This window comes from Protopterus annectens, chromosome 5.part0 (genome assembly GCF_019279795.1).
Source record: "Protopterus annectens isolate FY-2018-M chromosome 5.part0, PAN1.0, whole genome shotgun sequence".
NCBI classification, from domain to species: domain Eukaryota; kingdom Metazoa; phylum Chordata; order Ceratodontiformes; family Protopteridae; genus Protopterus; species Protopterus annectens.
In genome coordinates, this window is record NC_056735.1 from 149,111,194 (window position 1) to 149,133,468 (window position 22,275).

Sequence of the window (22,275 nt, forward strand, 5' to 3'; positions counted from 1 at the left end):
AATGGCGGAAGGCACGATGCAAAAACTGTGCCATCAAGGGAAAACGTGCTGAACCATCATGGGGATGCCCGACCTGCAAGATTAACCTATGCATGGAATGCTTTGGTGAGTACCATGGCCATAAGAGTCTAGCAGACTGCTGACAGCAGTAAGATGTGCAGAGCACACTATACATCAAAGTTGTGACCAGGCTGTTGGGTCCATTGCTGGATGGGCACATGTAAAGAGAAAAGGCAGAGGTAAGGCAGACTGCTGACACTGCAGGAGGTCATGAGACCATAGTGGTATCAGCAGTCTGAGTGGGCAGCCAGCACAGCTATGGGACACTACAGATAACCAACATCTGGAGCCCCATGCCTGTCCTTGGCATATTAGTGGAGTGGTGGTCCTTGCCCTGATTTTTCTCTTTACATGTGCCCTGGCTGGGCACCCTTGTCAGTGTCTACCCATGCTTTATTTCAGATAAGACTGTCTGCTGCTGTTCTGGGAGTCACTAGAAAGGGAGCAGCCAAAATCCTTATGCTGTCTCATTGCCAAATATTGTGCTGCTGGGTGCATCACAGGGGGCATACCCAGCCAGCATGGATCTCGTGATCCACCGGGATGGCACTTGGGATCCTGGAGACTCTACAGCACAGTCCCACAGTGCTGCTGTCCTCGGTAAGCATGGGCTTGGGTGTGCCACTGTGATGTAATGCAAAAACATGCAAAAAGACACAGCCTGGGTCAGTCTTGGTCTTTTGACATTTTGCCTTGATGTAGCTCTCCACTCAGTCTCCCTCCCTTCAGGTGTAGTCAGTGTATGTAGGTCAGGACAACAGGGCTTACATTAGCTCCTCCCTTCTACTCATTGCAGAAAGGACACATGTAAATGGAAAAGGCAGAGGTAAAGCAGAGTGCCTCACCTGCTTTTTCAGTGTACATGTGCTCTTTCTGTGCCCCCATGTCAGTTAGCAGCCAGGCCATTCAGCACCAATGCCAGGAAGGTCCCTCTTCAATTTTGTTTTGCCAACTGCTCTTAGGTTGGTGGGTGCATCACAGGGGGCATACCCAGCCAGCGTGGATCTTGTGATCCACCGGGATGGCACTAGGGAACCTGGAGACTCTACAGCACAGTCCCATAGTGCTGCTGTCCTTGGTAAGCATGGGCTTGGGTGTGCCACTGTGATGTACTGCAAAAACATGCAAAAAGACACAGCCTGGTTCAGTCTTGGTCTTTTGACATGTTGCCTTGAAGTAGCTCTCCCCTCAGTCTCCTTCCCTTCCGGTAGGTCAGGACAGCAATTAGTGAGTTACTTCAGTCCCTCACCCCTTAGGTCCATTGCTGAATGGGCACATGTAAAGAGAAAAGGCAGAGGTAAGGCAGACTGCTGCCACTGAAGGAGGTCATGAGACCATAGTGGTATCAGCAGTCTGAGTGGGCAGCCGGCACAGCTATGGGACACTACAGATAACCAACATCTGGAGCCCCATGCCTGTCCTTGGCATATTAGTGGAGCGGTCCTTACCCTGCTTTTCTCTTTACATGTGCCTGGCTGTGCACCCTTGTCAGTGTCCACCCATGCTTTATTTCAGATAAGGTAAGACTGTCTTCTGCTGTTGTGGGAGTCACTGGAAAGGAGCAGCCAAAACCTTACGTTGTCCCATCGCCGAATATTGTGTTGCTGGGTGCATCACAGGGGGCATACCCAGCCAGCGTGGATCTTGTGATCCACCGGGATGGCACTAGGGAACCTGGAGACTCTACAGCACAGTCCCATAGTGCTGCTGTCCTCGGTAAGCATGGGCTTGGGTGTGCCACTGTGATGTACTGCAAAACATGCAAAAGACACAGCCTGGTTCAGTCTTGGTCTTTTGACATGTTGCCTTGAAGTAGCTCTCCCTCAGTCTCCTTCCCTTCCGGTAGGTCAGGACAGCAATTAGTGAGTTACTTCAGTCCCTCACCCCTTAGGTCCATTGCTGAATGGGCACATGTAAAGAGAAAAGGCAGAGGTAAGGCAGACTGCTGCCACTGAAGGAGGTCATGAGAACATAGTGGTATCAGCAGTCTGAGTGGGCAGCCGGCACAGCTATGGGACACTACAGATAACCAACATCTGGAGCCCCATGCCTGTCCTTGGCATATTAGTGGAGCGGCGGTCCTTACCCTGCTTTTTCTCTTTACATGTGCGCTGGCTGTGCACCCTTGTCAGTGGCCACCCATGCTTTATTTCAGATAAGGTAAGACTGTCTTCTGCTGTTCTGGGAGTCACTGGAAAGGAGCAGCCAAAACCTACGTTGTCCCATCGCCGAATATTGTGTTGCTGGGTGCATCACAGGGGCATACCAGCCAGCGTGGATCTTGTGATCCACCGGGATGGCACTAGGGAACCTGGAGACTCTACAGCACAGTCCCATAGTGCTGCTGTCCTCGGTAAGCATGGGCTTGGGTGTGCCACTGTGATGTACTGCAAAACATGCAAAAGACACAGCCTGGTTCAGTCTTGGTCTTTTGACATGTTGCCTTGAAGTAGCTCTCCCTCAGTCTCCTTCCCTTCCGGTAGGTCAGGACAGCAATTAGTGAGTTACTTCAGTCCCTCACCCCTTAGGTCCATTGCTGAATGGGCACATGTAAAGAGAAAAGGCAGAGGTAAGGCAGACTGCTGCCACTGAAGGAGGTCATGAGACCATAGTGGTATCAGCAGTCTGAGTGGGCAGCCGGCACAGCTATGGGACACTACAGATAACCAACATCTGGAGCCCCATGCCTGTCCTTGGCATATTAGTGGAGCGGCGGTCCTTACCCTGCTTTTTCTCTTTACATGTGCCCTGGCTGTGCACCCTTGTCAGTGTCCACCCATGCTTTATTTCAGATAAGGTAAGACTGTCTTCTGCTGTTCTGGGAGTCACTGGAAAGGGAGCAGCCAAAAACCTTACGTTGTCCCATCGCCGAATATTGTGTTGCTGGGTGCATCACAGGGGCATACCCAGCCAGCGTGGATCTTGTGATCCACCGGGATGGCACTAGGGAACCTGGAGACTCTACAGCACAGTCCCATAGTGCTGCTGTCCTCGGTAAGCATGGGCTTGGGTGTGCCACTGTGATGTACTGCAAAAACATGCAAAAAGACACAGCCTGGTTCAGTCTTGGTCTTTTGACATGTTGCCTTGAAGTAGCTCTCCCCTCAGTCTCCTTCCCTTCCGGTAGGTCAGGACAGCAATTAGTGAGTTACTTCAGTCCCTCACCCCTTAGGTCCATTGCTGAATGGGCACATGTAAAGAGAAAAGGCAGAGGTAAGGCAGACTGCTGCCACTGAAGGAGGTCATGAGACCATAGTGGTATCAGCAGTTTGAGTGGGCAGCTGGCACAGCTATGGGACACTACAGATAACCAACATCTGGAGCCCCATGCCTGTCCTTGGCATATTAGTGGAGCGGCGGTCCTTACCCTGCTTTTTCTCTTTACATGTGCCCTGGCTGTGCACCCTTGTCAGTGTCCACCCATGCTTTATTTCAGATAAGGTAAGACTGTCTTCTGCTGTTCTGGGAGTCACTGGAAAGGGAGCAGCCAAAAACCTTACGTTGTCCCATCGCCGAATATTGTGTTGCTGGGTGCATCACAGGGGGCATACCCAGCCAGCGTGGATCTTGTGATCCACCGGGATGGCACTAGGGAACCTGGAGACTCTACAGCACAGTCCCATAGTGCTGCTGTCCTCGGTAAGCATGGGCTTGGGTGTGCCACTGTGATGTACTGCAAAACATGCAAAAGACACAGCCTGGTTCAGTCTTGGTCTTTTGACATGTTGCCTTGAAGTAGCTCTCCCTCAGTCTCCTTCCTTCCGGTAGGTCAGGACAGCAATTAGTGAGTTACTTCAGTCCCTCACCCCTTAGGTCCATTGCTGAATGGGCACATGTAAAGAGAAAAGGCAGAGGTAAGGCAGACTGCTGCCACTGAAGGAGGTCATGAGACCATAGTGGTATCAGCAGTCTGAGTGGGCAGCCGGCACAGCTATGGGACACTACAGATAACCAACATCTGGAGCCCCATGCCTGTCCTTGGCATATTAGTGGGAGCGGTCCTTACCCTGCTTTTTCTCTTTACATGCCCTGGCTGTGCACCCTTGTCAGTGTCCACCCATGCTTTATTTCAGATAAGGTAAGACTGGAAGGGAAGATGTTCACTGGTTCAGAAGGGATGGCATTCACCTAACTGAGGAGGGCATTGGATTCTTCTTGACCAACCTCCACAATGGCGTGAGGAGAGCCCTGCATGATTGTGAGAAGAATGGAAAACACCCATGACCAAGCTGGACCAGTATAGTAAGTAAAACACTATTATGAAATGTGTTATGTAAAATTTATTTCTCTGAGCTTGGCAAATAACTGTTATGGAAATTATGATTTTTTTCATATTTTGGTAAATAACTTTGCAAGGGAGCATCTGAATGTGCCAAGTAATATCTCATTTTGAAGACAGTATTGCTGGTTCTAATATGGTAGAAGAATTGTGCCAGTATGTATGACACATGTGCAGAAATCAAAGTTTGTTTGAGACTTATGGTTATGGAAATTATGTTTTTTTTTCATATTTTGGTAAATAACTTTGCAAGGGAGCATCTGAATGTGCCAAGTAATATCTCATTTTGAAGACAGTATTGCTGGTTCTAATATGGTAAAAGAATTGCGCCAGTATGTTTGACACATGTGCAGAAATCAAAGTTTGTTTGAGACTTATGGTTATGGAAATTATGATTTTTTTCATATTTTGGTAAATAACTTTGCAAGGGAGCATCTGAATGTGCCAAGTAATATCTCATTTTGAAGACAGTATTGCTGGTTCTAATATGGTAAAAGAATTGTGCCAGTATGTTTGACACATGTGCAGAAATCAAAGTTTGTTTGAGACTTATGGTTATGGAAATTATGATTTTTTTCATATTTTGGTAAATAACTTTGCAAGGGAGCATCTGAATGTGCCAAGTAATATCTCATTTTGAAGACAGTATTGCTGGTTCTAATATGGTAAAAGAATTGTGCCAGTATGTTTGACACATGTGCAGATATCAAAGTTTGTTTGAGACTTATGGTTATGGAAATTATAATTTTTTCATATTTTGGTAAATAACTTTGCAAGGGAGCATCTGAATGTGCTAAGTAATACCTCATTTTGAAAAGATTATTTATAGTTCTAACATGGTAAAAGAATGGTACCTGTATGTTGTACTCATAGGCAGATATCAAAGTTTGTTTCTGACTTAGGTTATGGAAATTATGATTTTTTCATATTTTGGTAAATAACTTTGCAAGGGAGCACCACATTGTGTGAAGTAATGCATCATTTTGAAGACAGTGTTACTCCTTACAACATGGTAAGAGAACTGTGTCTAGGCACTGTACACACGTACAGATATTACAGTTTGTTTAGTCTTGTACAAATATGAAAATTATACATTTACAATACTTCTCATTATTATGCCCATATCTTTGCGAGGGAGCATGGTAATCACACAAATGATGCGTCATTTTGAAGCTGACATTCAGATGCACAGCTTCTACACTGATATGTAGGCTCTGTCTGTTACAGGTGATGAGATATTATGCTTTGTTTATTTATCAATTATGAGAAATAATATACTAATCATATTTCTGTGAATATCTCATGAAAGGAGTGTCACACAGTTATGGTTAAAGTATCATTTTAAAGCTGACATTCATACTAACAAATTAAATTCAAATTGTATGGGTCTGCATGGTACATAGACCAAGATATTGTGCTTTGCTTTCAGCATTCCTTGCCAAATATTTCATTATGACTTTGATATGCACTATCAACATTTACACTGTTGGAAAGGTCAGTGTCTGCTGAACAACTTTCGCGTTTACACTTTTAGTGTAGCTCTTATAGTTAAAGAGTTATGAGCATTTGTTTTCTGTATAGTATTACAAATGGATTTTCTGAAAATGAGCTCAGGCTGCTCTGTTGTTCCTATGGTGGAATTCAGCAGGCAGCTTTTCCTGAGCTGCTCTGGAGTGAATGAGTTAACCTCCTCCCCCTTCGAACCGGCAGCAACATGTGATTTGAAATTTCTATCTTGGAAAACTGCTTTTCTGGTTGCGATTACTTCTGCCAGAAGGGTTTCAGAGCTTCAAGCTCTATCTGTAAAACCACCGTACCTGGTTTTTCACACAAATAGAGTATCTCTCAGACCTAATCCATCCTTTGTCCCTAAAGTTTGTTCCAGTTTTTGCCTACAACAGTCTTTAGAACTTCCAGTTTTCTTTCCAAAGTACTCTAACAAAGCGGAATACATATTCCACACATTGGATGTCCACAGGCAATTGCGTTTTTATTTAGACAGGACCAAACAAACAAGGAAAACAGATCAATTGTTTGTATCCTTTTCGGATAATAAATTGGGCAAAGCCGTCACAAAGGTCACTATTGCCAAATGGATCAGGGACTGTATTAGTCAAGCTTATTCCTCTTCTAATAAAGAGCTTACGACCTCTGTCAAAGCTCACTCTACAAGGGCTATGGCTACTTCAATAGCATTTCATTCTAAGCTTGCCATTAGTGACATTTGTGCTGCAGCTACGTGGTCTTCCCTGCACACTTTCATATCCCACTACAAATTGGATGTGGCATCTCGGGGGCGAGCTTCATTTGGTTCCACAGTGCTCAGGAGTGTTTTCCAGTGAGCCACCCAGGAGTTAGGTGCTAGGGACGCTGTCCCATCAGTACTGAATGTAGGCGAGATAGGATCACATAACATCTTTTAGTTATGTACTCACCATAACTTTAGATGTTTGGGATCCATCTCACCTACATTCCCAATAACCCACCCTCCATCCCCCTGCCTTGGAGATCAGAAGAGATCGGATGGTCTGAATTCTATTGTTTCATCTTGAAACATCTGGCAATGTTATATAAACAAGTTATGTGTGTGTGCATGAATGCGGACAAACAAGATCTGGGGGATTAGTGGTGGTGCATCCTGGGATAAAGAATAGCTCAGCCAATAAGAGGCTTCGCTCTATAGCATAGCGTGCCGAGTCGGAGCCGAGGATCAGCTCCGAGCCCATCAGTACTGAATGTAGGCGAGATGGATCCCAAACATCTAAAGTTATGGTGAGTACATAACTAAAAGTTATAAAAGGAAATACTTTGGCAGTAGTAATATTACAACAAATATATACTATAGCTTACCATTTAGTTATTGCTGTAAAAGGAAATACTTTGGTGGTAGAAATATTACAACAAATATATACTACAGCTTACCATTTAGTTAGTGTTGTAAAAGGAAATATTTTGGTGGTAGTAATATTACAACGAATATATTCAATGGCTTACCATTTAGTTATGGTTGTAAAAGGAAATACTTTTGCGGTGGTAATATTACAATAAATATATACTACAGCTTACCATTTAGTTATTGTTATAAAAGGAAATACTTTGGTGGTAGTAATATTACAACAAATATATACTACAGCTTACCATTTAGTTGTTGTTGTAAAAGGAAATACTTTGGCAGTAGTAATATTACAACAAATATATACTAGAGCTTACCATTTATTGTAAAATGTTATACATTGGCGGTAGTAATATTTCAACAAATATATACTACAGCTTACCAGTTAGTTATTGTTGTAAAAGGAAATACTTCGGTGGTAGTAATATTACAACAAATGTATACTACACCTTACCATTTAGTTGTTGCTTTGCTGTCCAAGAGGGAAATTTCTTCTTTATTTCATGAATCCTTCCAGTGAGAACTTTTGTTGCCTTATCAAGGTGATCTTCACTGTCCCGTGGTTCGACTAGATCATTTTGTTTGCCAGCCTTTAGAAATGTATAAAATTGGCATATCTTTTATTACAAAAAGTTGCTTAACATTTGACATTATAAATTGGTAATTTCATGCGCCATACATTTCTTAAGGTACCAGATACTCAGGAGACCAAAATTTGTGTGTTTGTGTGTGTTTTTGTAAACAGCTTGCATTCTTTCTGCTAACTGCACCTTTGTGGCTTTCCACCCTCAACCTATACTCTTCCCCTATACAGAGATGCAGGGATTCCTTATTCCCAAATATCATACATTTATAAACTCCCTTGACAAACAATTTGTATATAACTTTAAAAAAAATGAAATATTCCACTGTCTTCTCCCTTGCTCCTTCCTAAATTCCTCACTTCATATCTACTCTTCCAGTGTGAGATCATCTGGAAACCTGTAGCATCATTTTTCTCTTTAAGTAACAAAATGGAGATCTTTTTGCAATTATTGCAAAAAAAAACCAACTAATACAGAAATATTAAAGTACACAGGCTACAGGATTCAGCAAGCTCTGCACAGCATGCAGGAATAGTGCAGGAGCTGCTGGTGGCAATATGGCCACCGAGAGATCCAGGAACAAGCTCCCGGGAAGTGCATGAACGCTCCTGCACTATTCCTGCACAGACACAGCTCCTGTAAGTTAATTACCCCATTTGCAGGTGAAAACCATGCAATTGAGGTGAAGTAGTGATCCAGGAAGCTGGCAGCCATCCATGCAGGATTAGTGTAACCTGCAGAAATGTACTCGGTTAGTAACCGAGTACATTTCTGCAAACTACAAAATGGAGCCATGACAGCTCCAAATAAAGGGATTATATAATGTGGAAAGCATGACAATGGACAAATATATGGCCAAAACCATTGCAAAAAATAAATAAATAACTTTTATTTTTTTTGGCTGATTTTGCCCATTTAAGCATAGGGCACCGGTGCACAAATGGGATCGGCCGGAAAATAAAAGACAAACCCTGAAAAAAGCTTTCTCTGCAAAATCACAATTTTGCCATTATAGTCAATGGCAGGCAGAAGACAACAAGGCCAGTGAATAGTGGTTGCTAGGGGGGGTAGGCTCAGTGTGGGACTTGTAACTAGGCATTAGCAGGCAATGCTATGCAAATGAGGGAAATGATACTGAATCACAGATTTCCCCTCATGGCTAGCCTGCATCCAACCGTGTAGGTGCAGGAAGACCATGGTGCAAGCCTAAGAGCTAGCTGACATCACAGAAGGATGTATCAGGCATACTGTAAGCTTATTGGAGGTCTGTGGCTCGGGATTGCCCTTAGCTTAGCAGAGCTAAGGAAGGGGGTGTGTCTGAAGCTGCCAAGCACACTTTACATTGCCTAAATGGGTGTGCACCACATTTAAAAAAAAAAAAAAAAAAAAAAAAAAGTAAACCAGGAAATAGCAGCTCCATGCATCTCTGAGGGGTTCCTATCAGTTCGCCGAAAATTCAGCAGTTCGAACGCCATATGTTCAAACTGTGAAGTTCAAAAACTGATAATCGTGAAGCCACAGAACACTGAATTCTTTCCCAGGTAAAGAATTCGGTGGGCCATTTCTGTGGCTTCACTATTTTCAGCACTGTGGTGGAAAGTTACGGGTCAGGTTCAGGTAAGTGTGCGATTGTGCGGATGTTAGGGTTAGGGCACGGGTTAGGTGAGTTGGGGTTAGGGCGTGGGTGAGGTGGGTGTGCAATAGTGACGGACCTTAGGGTTAGGGTTTGGGTTAAGGTAAGTGGATAGATAGTAGTGTATGTACAGTTTAGTGTAAGGTTAGATGTAGGATTTTAAGTGTATGTGTGTGGATTGCTGTTTTTTGGTGTGCTTGTGTTGTGTATGTGTTTCTTGGAACAGCGTTTTTTTCCCTGGGAAAAAAAATCACTGTTCTAAGCCTTCGATGATTTTGCAGTTCGAGGTTAGAAGTTCGAACATATGGTGTTCGAACTTTTGCCATTTTGTCGAAGTGATATAGATCCTATCTGAGCACTGTGTTTGTGCGGCGTGCCTCGGGGCTTAAACAGAAAGGCAATGGGAAGGGAAAACAGCAGTAGGAAGATAATCAAGAAGAACTAGCATAGCTGGCAGGTGAAATGTATCAGAATAAGTCAATTACACAGGCAGCAGCCCAGCCCAGCACAGTACTATAAACTATGCAAACACCTTTCCCTCTGGTTTTTCCCACAAACTCTACACTACCGGTGTACACAAATGGGGAAATTTTACCTAACAAAAGCAACAAAATGATAGGGGCTGCATTTGCTCTCATACATCAATATGTGGAAGAGGCTGAGGGTGGTGAGGATGAGAATGCTGATGACCAACCCACAGTGAGGAGAAGGAAAAGAGTGTACAGACCCAGGGTAACCTACCAGGGGCTACATGAGCTGGAGATAGTGGACCACTATAGGGTGGACAGGGACATCCTACAGCAAATTGTTGAGTTGTGATGGCCACGCCTCACACACAGAACCAACAGAGGGGAACCCATCCCAGTGGATACCAAGATATGTGTAGGCTTAAGAATACTAGCCACAAGTACCTTCCAAAGGCCAGCTGGGGATATCATGGGAATTGTACAGGCATCAACACCCAAGGTACTCCACCAGTTCTTGGATGCCATGTCAGCACATGCCAGTGAGCACATACATTTCCTCAACACCCGTGAGGTGTTGACCAGCAATATGTGTCTCTTCCACCAAATAGCAGAATACACTGAGGTAGTGGGTGCTATAGACTGCACGAACATACATGTCAAAGCACCACCCAGTGAGCAGGGTAGAGTCTACAAAAACCGCAAGGGCTTCCACTCCATCAACTGCCAGGTCATGTGTGATTCCCAGGGCATTATAATGAATGTGTGTGCTGGCAGCCCTGGAAGTGATCACGACTCCCACATCTGGCATATGACTCAGCTGTACCAGAAATTTGCCAATGGGGACATCCCATATGGCCATCTAGTGGGGGATGCTGGTCATGCACTGGATCTGTGGCTGATGACACCCATCAGAAATGCACACACACCTGAGCAAGAACTTCATAATGAGGCACACGCACAGACCAGAATCATAATAGAGTGTGTGTTTGGGATGCTCAAGTCACGGTTCCAGTGCCTGGACATATCCAGTGGAGCCTTGCAGTGCTCCCCAGCTATATGTACCCAAATTGTCATTGTATGTGCCATGCTACACAATATGACCCTGCGGAAACAGCTGCAGCAGGAACAGCATAGGGCAGGGCCACACAGCCCCCCACCATTGCCAAGGCCTGCACAGGCACAGAGTGACTCGGAGGAGGAACAACCTGAGCCTGCCCCAGTAGGCAAAAGGAGGCATGCCCAGTATGCCAAGGCCTTGGCAAAGAGGCTGCACATAGCACATACACTGACACAGTAGAAACCCAGGGAATGACACCTCACTCTGACTCACACATACAGTAAAAGGGATGCCAAACTTGACACTACCTGTGCTTAACCATGTAAAGGGAGTGTACTATGTCCATCCAACATAGTCAGCCCTCCAGCACCATCCTCACTACTGGCACAGCCGCAAGGTAAGTAACGCTCACTATAAATTGCTGAATGGAGCAGAATGTTCTGCTACCTGCATCTATGGTATGGATGTGAGCATGTTAAGGAATTGGGTGGCTGAATGGGATGCCAGCAGATAGTAGACACCTATATCGACAGCATGAAATCCTTAGCAAATACTGGTGTCAACATAGTAGGCAGTACTAGACAAGGTGACAAAACCCATTGCAGGACATGTGGTGGGCCAAATGTGTGTCCATAGGACACACACATGCATGTCAGTGGGGCTCACATACCCAACAACAGTCTCAGCCAGCAGGACAGGGGTAGAGGGCTGTGCTAAGGCCTCTGATTGATGGCTATGGAGAATAGCCTCCTTCCAGACCTACACAGACAGACTACAACAAGTCAGGCAGTGGGATGTTAGTTCTCAAGGGTAAGAAGTCTGAAACTGAAATGTAGGTCAATAAAACCTAAGAACTGCAGTACACTGATATGCCTCTAGTCTGCATGTTAGGTCAGAATACAGAATGAAATGGAGTACCTGAAATACCAGTACAGTCATAGCAAAAGTGTACAGTTGTCAGGAGTGCCCCCCCCCCCACAATCCTATGTAGAAATGTAGTAACATGTATGTGTAGGTATAATAACCGGAGCACAGATTACCTGAGCTGGACAGAGTAGCAGAATAAATTGTAGCACGTGTACAATATGCAGGGCTGTGTGTGTTAGGTTGGTGTGTGTTGTATACTGTGTGAAAGTGGTCAGCATGTAGGCATGGTGGGTTGTGTCCTGGTGGCCAGTGGCCAGTACTGCTGATGACAGGGCCAAATTCACACAACTGTAGTGCCAAAAACAATGCATCCCAGCAAGACACATTTCAGCAGTAACCCATACTAATTGTTCAGATGTAATATCTGTCACCATCTGAAAGATGGCATGAATATGGTCCCAGACATACAAACAGGGCACAGGTGGAAGTCCCTTAGACAGAGAGTGTATAAAATGTTACTGTCAAATGGACACACCTTTGGAATTGTGCATACAGGTTAGCAGCACATAAGTTGGCTTTGTAATATGGAATACTGATGTTGTCTGGCCAAACACTGGCAGACCACAAAAGTCACAAGTATGATGTAATGAGAAACTGCTGAAGTCTCTGCACAAGCCAGCATAAGTGAAATGCCCCACATATATCTGTGAGTCAGCTGCAAGTAGCGTCCATAGCACACATGCACCCAGCCTGCTCCACCATCAGCCACAGGTACCTCACAGGTCTTATCCCTGCTGTTGGGAATGAGTACAATATGACCCCCTCCTCTGTATGAGAAATCAACACAGAATGCAGCATGCTGAAGAGGTGTCCCATGCAGGTGTGTCCCTAGCTGTAAGCAGCACCCTGCAGCATCCACACCAATGGATCAGTAAGGACAGAAACTATTGACATTAACACCTTGCACACCTACCCTCTCACCCCAGGTGAATATAGTGGCTTGCAGTCTGGGACTGTAGGAGTGACACAATGCACCGGCCTGCCACAGATGGCCTGCATCACTACCAAATGCTCAACAGTCCTCTGTAAAAGGCCTGTTTCCCACCCGTACTGCCAATGTATGTTATCTCATGGACTCCCAAATAACAACATAACACAGTCCACAGAACCAAAATGCAAGACCATGTCAACAAATCCCAGTAGCATGTCCACCGTGTCCTACTGCATGAACTGTGGGACAACCACTAAATACTGCTGGGATGAAGTGATAACTATAGGGATACTTATCAGATAACATTTGCATAATGTTCAGAAGAGGATAGAATAACAGAGGGCGGGGGTAGAAGCATGGACGCCATGGAGTGTGTGAAGTCTGAAACTCAGCTGTGTGCACATTCTATCCCTGCCTGCAAAGACAGGAATGGGTGGCTACAGACCTGCTCATAAACCACAATGTGAAGGGGAAATTACCAGAAATATGAGCCCTGCCTCTGGGTAACCTGTGTGAATCTGTACAGCTATGAGGTATGGCCACAGCAGGATACGGCCATACTGTCACGTCGATGGATGTATGATCATGGGATCCTCAGCCACCACTGTACCAAGGTGCTGAACCATTTACACAGACCCATCAGCAAGTGTCTGCAGCTCCCCCTCCAGAATGACATGATTGTGCAAGAATATGTAGGCTGCAGACCACAATACTGGACACAGCTTCATTCACCCTTTGTTCCCCAGGAATTTACTGCAAGCAAATATGTATACCTGACAGTAGTTGATGACATAAAACATCACAGTGTAAAATGGTACATATGTCTGAATATCTCTGCTAACACCAAAACCATGTAGCAGAAGCAGCACATACACAATTACTTACAGTAGCCAACTTACAGTAGTTGGGAGGGTGGCCTAATGGTTAAGGTGTTTGCCTTACAAACACAAGGTGCAGGGTTTGAATCTCACAAGGGATAATTGGCTAGGCTTAAAATGGCTCGCATGGGCAGTTAGCTTAGTACTAATCTATGAACCTATGAACCTATTATCCTTTGCCCATTGTGACCCCATAGTGTCAACTGACCTACAGATATCCTGCAGAAACAGTTGTTAGCTGTAGGTGTAGACCACAAAAGCCTGCACTGGAGTACAACATACCTGGAATGGATTCACACATTCAATACAGAAGGTCATACTGGGCATGCTCCCACACTTACAGAAATGAAGCCCATGTCTGGCAACAAAAGTGGACTATACATATCTGACAGTCACAGATGTTTGTGAACACACTCCACATTGCACACCAGTCATGCTTTGCACACACATCGGATAGGAATACACACATATATCCAAGGGCAACACACTATAATAGGCCAAACCTACACATACATAGATGTGTGGAAGACAGTGACAAACAGCGGCAAAGAGCCTCCCACCATGAGGCCTGTCCCACCCAGCACACATCCAATTGTATAAAACCACATGATGTGCAAATGTCAATCACTGTAGACATTTTCTTCTGGTATCCCTCAGCACTATAGTGTCTGTGGTGCTTGTGATAACTGTGTTACATGACTATACAAGTCATTATTCATCTAGCAGTTCTATACACGTTCCTGTTAAATGTATTTTATTTTATTTTTATTTTACATTTGTTTACTGGGAAGGTCCAGCTGGGCAAGTGCCCATTTTCAGTGGAGGCCTGGGGAGAAAAGCTCCAAGTTATACAATGATAATTACAAAATCAACAAAACAGTCTAATATACTCTGGTATATACATTGACTTATACATAAAATAGCAATTCAGAAAATTATTAATTGAAAATTAACCAGTGAATAAGTAATTGAATATGAATTATATCAATAGGAGTTTTTGTTGAGTTTACAGTATAGATATAAGCACACATGTAGTATTTACAATATATAATACATACTGAGATAGTACATTATTCCTTTTGTGGAGGTACACTGTTAGATGTTAGCTTAGAGAGCAATCATGCTGAGTTGTACAAAGGTAATGAAAGTTAGATTGGAGTTTAACTGATGTTTAGCCTGGGGGAAGGCAGGGGCAGAGCCAGGATTTTGACAGGTGAGATTTCAGGCGTGATTTGAATTGTTTTGAAGAGGAACTTGAGGCAAGAGCAGTTGGTAGAGTGTTCCATAGTTTAGCAGTATAGTTGGAGAAAAGGCCTTCTCCAGCTGACTTCTTTGCTCTAGAAAATTGTAGTAAGTATTTATTATCAGAGCGGAGGGGTCAAGGAGCCAAGAAAGGCTGGATTAGATGGCTGAGGGGTGGAGTTTTGTTTGGATGGTGAATAATTCGGTGGGTTAGTCTTAGTTGGTTAAAGTGTAGGAGATGTGGAAGTTCGAGCCAACTGAGCTGTTTTAGGGATTGGAAGTGATGTGATCTGTACGGTGATTTTCTGGCAAATTTGGATATTTTATTATAGCAGGCCTCTAATTTATTAAGGCTTGATTTACGTAGGTTGATGAGGATAGGGGATGCGTATAGGAGTGTAGATAGTAGGTGAGTTCTAGCCATGGTGATTCTTGTAGAAGGTGTTAAAAATTGGGCATTCCTGTACAGGAGGCCTAGTTTCTTGTGGACTTTTTTGATGGTTTTCTCTATATGGAGGTCAAATTTTAGATTGTTGTCTATTACTATCCCCAGTAGTTTGGTGTGGGTAGTAGGAGTGATAATCATATTATTTTTAGAGTAAATGTTGAAGATTGGGGGGTTTCAGTTCTAGTGGGATAAAAGATTAGGAGGTTAGTTTTGTTCGGATTAAGTATCAGGTGTGAGTTGGTTGGCCAGTTTTCCACTGAGAGGAAAGTGTCTTGGGTAAGGTTTTGGAGGGTTGTTAGGGAAGGGGCTGCACAGTACAGGGTTGAGTCGTCAGCATATTGAATTAGGCTGGCTTTGGGGGTAACAGTGTGTAGGTCATCTGTGAGAATAGGAGAGGTCTAAGAATGGAGCCTTGTGGGACCCTGATTATGACTGGGAGGGTGTGAGAGAGAGTTTGTTGCCATCGAATGGCTTGTTGCCTATCCGCTAGGTAGTGTTGGAACCAGTTAAGAGTTGTGATATTAATGTTTAGGGAGAAAAGGACTGTTGTGGTTGACCATATCAAAGGCTTTTGACAGGTCTAGGAATAAGGCTGATACAAATAGGGAGTTATTTCTAATTTGGTTAACTTTGTTGGTAAAGGTTAGTAGGGCAGTTGTTGTGCTATGTGCAGGACAAAAGCCATGCTGGGTACTAGATAGTAGGTAAACTAGTGTGTGTGACTGAGTGTTGTGTGTCTGCTTCCAGATGAGTGGTTTATGGCCTATTCACACACATTGCACTCCCCATTGTCCAATGTTGGCAAGCCTGCTGATGTCATTCACCTTGAAATACACCTTTGGGGAAGGAGCAGCCCTATAAACTCCGTGGTGTGTGCTAAACTGCGTAATGCTATAGGTTCATAGTTTCATATCTATGATCTATGAACCTAATCTATGAACCTATAAACTCTGTGGTGCGTGCTAAACTGTATAATGCTATAGTGTGATGTACTACTAGTTAGGTAGGAGTTCTAATCCCAGACATGGCAATTGTGAGACTGTGTGTGTTTGGTTTTGTGTGTGTGTGTGTGTGTGTGTGTGTGTGTGTGTGTGTGTGTGTGTGTGTGTGTGTGTGTGTGTGTGTGTAGGGATCAATGCTTTTGTGGCCATTTACAGTCACTATACTCTCCATTGCCCCACTTTGGCAAGCCTGCTGATGTCATTCACCTTGAAATACACCTTTGGTGAAAGAGTAGCCCTATAAGCTCCATGGCACATGCTATAACTGTGTAATGCTATAGTGTGATGTACTAGGTAGGTAAGAGTTCTAATCCCCGACATGGCAACTGTGAAACTCTGTGTGTGTGTTTGTTTCTCTGTTTAGGGATCAAGGATTGTGAGGCCATTCACAGTAACTACACTTTCCATTGCCCTACTTTGGCAAGCCTGTCGATGTCATTCACCTTGAAATACACCTTTGGGGAAGGAGTAGCCCTATAACCTCTGTGGCATGTGTTATAACTGCGTAATGCTATAGTGTGATGTACTAGTTAGGTAGGAGTTCGAATCCCCAACATGGCAACTGTGAGACTGTGTGTGTGTAGGGATCAATGCTTTTGTGGTCATTCACAGTCACTAGTCACTCCTAAAAATGGAGAACATCGAAATCTGTGCAGTAACAGAGACCTGATTCAAGGCTCAAGAGTGCACCCCTGCAATACCAGGCTACAACTCTTGCCATACATTTTGGCCACCAAACCAGGACCGAAACACTAAAGGTGGAGGAGTGTCCATATTCACCAAGGATACTCACACCACCAAGCTAGTTGCCCAACACAATGGGTCTGAAATTTTCTAGGTGCAACTAACACTAGGTAAGACTGAAATTCAAAATTTAGCTTGCTATAGATCCCCCACCATGCCCCAAGATTCTCACTACACCTTTCTAAACATACTGGAAAATATTAAGCTACAACCAAACACCCTAATACTGGTTGATTTCAACTACCCTGCCATTAACTGGGAAAACTACTCATGTACTAACACCTTTGCCCAACAGATCTTGGAATTCATAAATTCCTATGCCCTGGATCAACTAATCCATAGTCCCAGCAAGAACTCCAATATCCTAGATCTGGTCATTACCAACATGAAATATTGATGCTCCACACCTATGGTCACCCCCTAATAGGTTAGGTCTGACCATAAACTATTCACCCTTGACATCCACATCCCTTCCTCACCCCCCAGTAAGGAATCCTCTGTAAATAACTTCTCCAAAGCCAACTTCATGCAACTCAAGTCAGAAGTGACAAACTTCATGACACCCATGCAGACGGGAACTGAAAGTTCAACTGCTGAATCTTACACAAAGGTACTGTATGAGCACATCCACTCGTGCATAAATCATGCCATCCCAAATAGAACCAAGACACTCTCCTCCAAAACAAGGAAGCCAATCTGGTGGTCCCCTGCCATAAACAATCTTTACAACAAAAGGAAAAAACTGTTGCAGAAAAGAGGAAATCCAAGGATGCAAATAACTCCCTTACCAGTCTCAGTAAGAAGCTAAGATCCCTCATAAAATCCTCCAAAGCTAGTTACAAAAATAATATAGCCAAAGATTCCAAAGACAACCATAAGCCATTCTATAGCTATGTCAGAAATCTAAATGGTAATGCTCAGATCTGCTCTGAGCTACAACAGAATGGCATTAAATATACTGGTCCCAAGGATATTGCCAATATTCTGGCAGATTGATTCAATGCCAACTTCACCCCCTCTCACCCTCTAAAGGGTTCATCTCAATACCAAAAGATTGCCAAATTCCAGTAATAATGACCACACAGATAAAAAACACACTCTCCAAAGCTAAGAATACAGCTTCCATGGGACCAGACAACATCCCGGGCTGTGTACTACATGAACTACAAAATGATCTGGCACCTCACCTAAGTGCCATATTTAATCATAACCTCACCTCAGTGGTGCACAGCTACAATTATCCCACTCCACAAGGGGGGGAGCCACCTTGGATCCTGGAAACTACCACCCCATCAGTCTGATGAGCCTAATCTGCAAGGCTATGGAATGTATTATCATGGAACTTATAAACAAAGACATTGGCAACCTTCAAATACTGAACCCCACCCAGTTTGGAGTCGTGAAGGACTGATTTTGTCTCCTAAACCTGGTTGATGTCTTCGAATCAGTCTCCAGAGATGTGGGTGAGGGTAAGACAGTCCACACAGTCTATGCAGACCTTGCCAAGGCTTTCTACACCATCACCCAATTTGGAATCATAGATAAACATACTAAGCTGGGCATTAAACCCTATGTCACTCGATGGGTTGCCAACTGGCTTACTGACAGAACCCACAGTGTAAAAGTAGCCGACTCCAAATACAGCTCCAGACAAGTGATCAAGTGGAGTACCTCAGGGTTCAGTCCTGGGACCTCTCTTATTTGGCATCTACTTCTCTGAAGTACAGGCCAACACTATGGGACTCTAGCTAACAAAGTTCGCAGATGACTGCAAACTGGGAACCATTACTGACTCCCCAAATGATGTGGATATTCTACAAAAGGGCCGTACAGAAACAGATGCTTGGTGCCAGAGCCATGGGCTCAAGCTCAATGCCAAGAAATGTATAGTTATCCCCTTTGGGAAGAAACATATACCCATGAATTACCACATAGGTGGCAGTACACTAAACACCAAAAGTGTGATAAGAGACTTAGGGACACAAGTGAACAGTGGTCTCACCTTTGATACACACATCGCCACAACAGTCAGGAAATCCTTCTATGTGGCACACCTTATCACTAAGGGATTTTTATCCAGAAAAAAGGAGGTCAATGTCCCACTGTACTCATCTCTCAGTAGACTCATTATAAAATACAACACCCTGTTTGGTATGTACCTCTCAAGACATCTGTAACAACTAAAGAGGCTGCAGAAATACCTCACTAAAAGATTTAAAGAATTACAGGCCTAAAGCAGATGCCCTATGCTGACCATCTAAAAATAATCCAGCTATACCCTGTCGCATATCATCTACTCAGAGGCGATCTCTGCTTAACGTACAAGGCCATGTCAAATCCAGAGCTGTTAGACATGCTACACTTAAAAAAATCCCAATCCCTCAGAGCCACATGCTCCCGGGATCTAAACCTTGTCATCACAATGAACAAAACATGCTGGAGGGATGGGTTCCTGACACAGAGACTCCCCAGACTCTGGAATAGACTTCCCATACATGTCAAGCAGAGCGCCTCTTTGGCCCTCTTCAAAAGGAACCTTGACGATTGGATGCGAGATAGGAAATACACCCCGGGGATAACATCAGTCGCCCTGCTCGACAGGGGTCCAGGGAAGTAAATATTGTGGGAATAAATAGCCAGGGAATTGTTATAGCTATGCTTGTATCGGCTCTAGGGCTGATAGCCTAGTATCAACCTATGAACCTATAAACCTATGAACTACACTTTCCATTGCCCAGCTTTGGCAAGCCTGCTGATGTCATTCACCTTGAAATACACCTTTGGGGAAGGAGTAGCCCTGTAAGCTCCATGGCGTGTGCTATAACTGTGTGATGCTATAGTGTGATGTACTACTTAGATAGGAGTTCTAATCCCAGACATAAAGACTGTGTGTGTGCGTGTGTGTGTGCGTGTGTGTATGTGTGTGTGTGTGTGTATGTGTGTGTGTGTGTGTGTGTGTGTGTGTGTGTGTGTGTGTGTGTGTGTGTGTGTGTGTGTGTGTTTGTCTGCCTGTCTGTGTAGGGATCAATGCTTTTGAGGCCATTCACAGTCACTACAATTTCCATTGCCCTACTTTGGCAAGCCTGCTGATGTCATTCACCTTGAAATACACCTCTGGTGAAGGAGTAGCCCTATAAGCTCATCTGCACATGCTATAACTGTGTAATGCTGTACTGTGATGTACTAGTTAGGTAGGAGTTCTAATCCTAGACATGACAACTGTGAAACTCTGTGTGTGTTTGTCTGTGTAGGGATCATTGCTTTTGAGGCCACTCACAGTCAAATCACTTTCCATTGCCCTACTTTGGCAAGCCTGCTGATGTCATTCACTTTGAAATACACCTTTGGGGAAGAAGTAGCCCTGGAAGCTCCATGGCACATGTTGTAACTGTGTAAGGCTGTAGTGTAATGTCCTAGTTAGGTAAGAGTTATAATCCCAGACATGGCAACTGTGAAACTCCATGTGTGTGTGTGTGTGTGTGTGTGTGTGTGTGTGTGTGTGTGTGTGTGTGTGTGTGTGTGTGTGTGTGTGTAGGTGTGTTTGTCATCAGTATCCTGTGTGGCAGTATGTGTGATTCTGTAATAACAGGACTCATTGTGGAGTGGGTTTTGCAAATTTATTATATGGAGAACCTATTATATGTCACAATGTCCACCTTGCAAGGACAACAGATGTCAAACAGCAGAGAGACTGGTGTAGACAATCCATACCCCTACTTGTGACATTACGGATTCAGAAAACATATATAGGTAACCCTTGTATTACCCAGAGAACACTCTCCACCCATGTCTCATACACAAACACACTTGGCTAGGCAACAACCACTATGTTGGTAGTTCCCTGCATATTGCCCACAGATAGTAACCACGGTGTGATTGCAGTGAACTACAGTGGACATGGCACCCTGTTCCATCCCTACAATAGGCAAATCATTGCATACAGAAGTCTTTTGCTATGTTCCCCACTGGACACCTGCAACAACTGTAGAGTCAGCAAATGTAATCCACAAAGGAAATACCATGCCTTATATACATGCTCTGTATGGACAGATGCCACTAACCGAAGTGAATACCCATATCATGCTGTCAATGTAAGTGCAGGATCAACCTGAGTTCCATTGCCAGTTCTCACCACATGAGGTCAGGAATGCCATATCAGATGATAATCTGTCCACACAACATGCCCCAGACATCCCAGGTACATGTCCACATATCACACAACATGCATGTGGGACATGTGCACATCTCAGACACCGTCCATGTTATGGAATATAGAACACATACATGGCAAGCATTGCACAGCACTGGCGACCCACAATAGTAGCCCAGATGAGTGAATGGTAAATACAATACCCACCTGGGTGGGCCAATCTAGAAACTACACCCCTGAGCCACACTGCAGACCATTGTCATGTGGCCTGATGCCAAGGTGTACCCTTTGCCTATCCTTGCATAGTCTTCTGGCACAGTTAACCACTACACACCTGTGAAGCAATGAACCCATGCATGTCAGTACTGGAACACCTGTGTTTGTGTGTGTGTGTGTGTGTGTGTGTGTGTGTGTGTGTGTGTGTGTGTGTGTGTGTGTGTGTGTGTGTGTGTGTGTGTGCATGTGTGTGTGTGTGTGAAGATTAATGATTTGGAAGCCATTCACACTCACTACACCTCCCATTGCCCTACTGAAGCATGACTTCTGATGTCAGTCACCCTGACATATCCTTTGTCCATATATCAGCCTGATAACCTCTGTGGTGCATGTGATACCTGAGTAATACTGTAGTGTAGCAAACTAGTTAGGAATTGTAATTCTGACCCTGCCAACTGTGATAATGTGTGTGAGTCCCTGAGAGAGTGTGGCTGTGTTGTTCCTGACACCTGTTTTTGTGGACAGGCACATGTGCTACTCCTGCCTTATCCCTCCTTTATCACTGTTGCTGATGTCACTCACCTTCAAATATACGTTTGGAAAGCTCTCAAGCATTTTAGCGCTGTGGCACATGCAATAGCTGCATACAAATGTAATGGCAATACATAGTCAGGCAGGGGATTGAAACCCTGTACTGGTAAGTTGTGTGACACAAACATACTTAGCATTTACTCTTCTACCCCCTTCCTTTCTTACTTTGTCTCT

General features: G+C 44.2%; 1 protein-coding gene across 1 annotated transcript in view; it reads right to left on the bottom strand.

The window, feature by feature from the left end:
* The window catches only part of LOC122802518 (lysozyme g-like), a 229,263-nt gene that overhangs the window by 76,846 nt on the left and 130,142 nt on the right, over window positions 1–22,275 (bottom strand). Inside the window, exon 4 of the mRNA XM_044072171.1 lies at window positions 7,687–7,822. Within this exon, the coding sequence (XP_043928106.1) occupies window positions 7,687–7,822 (136 nt within the window). The remainder of the gene's footprint in view (window positions 1–7,686; window positions 7,823–22,275) is intronic.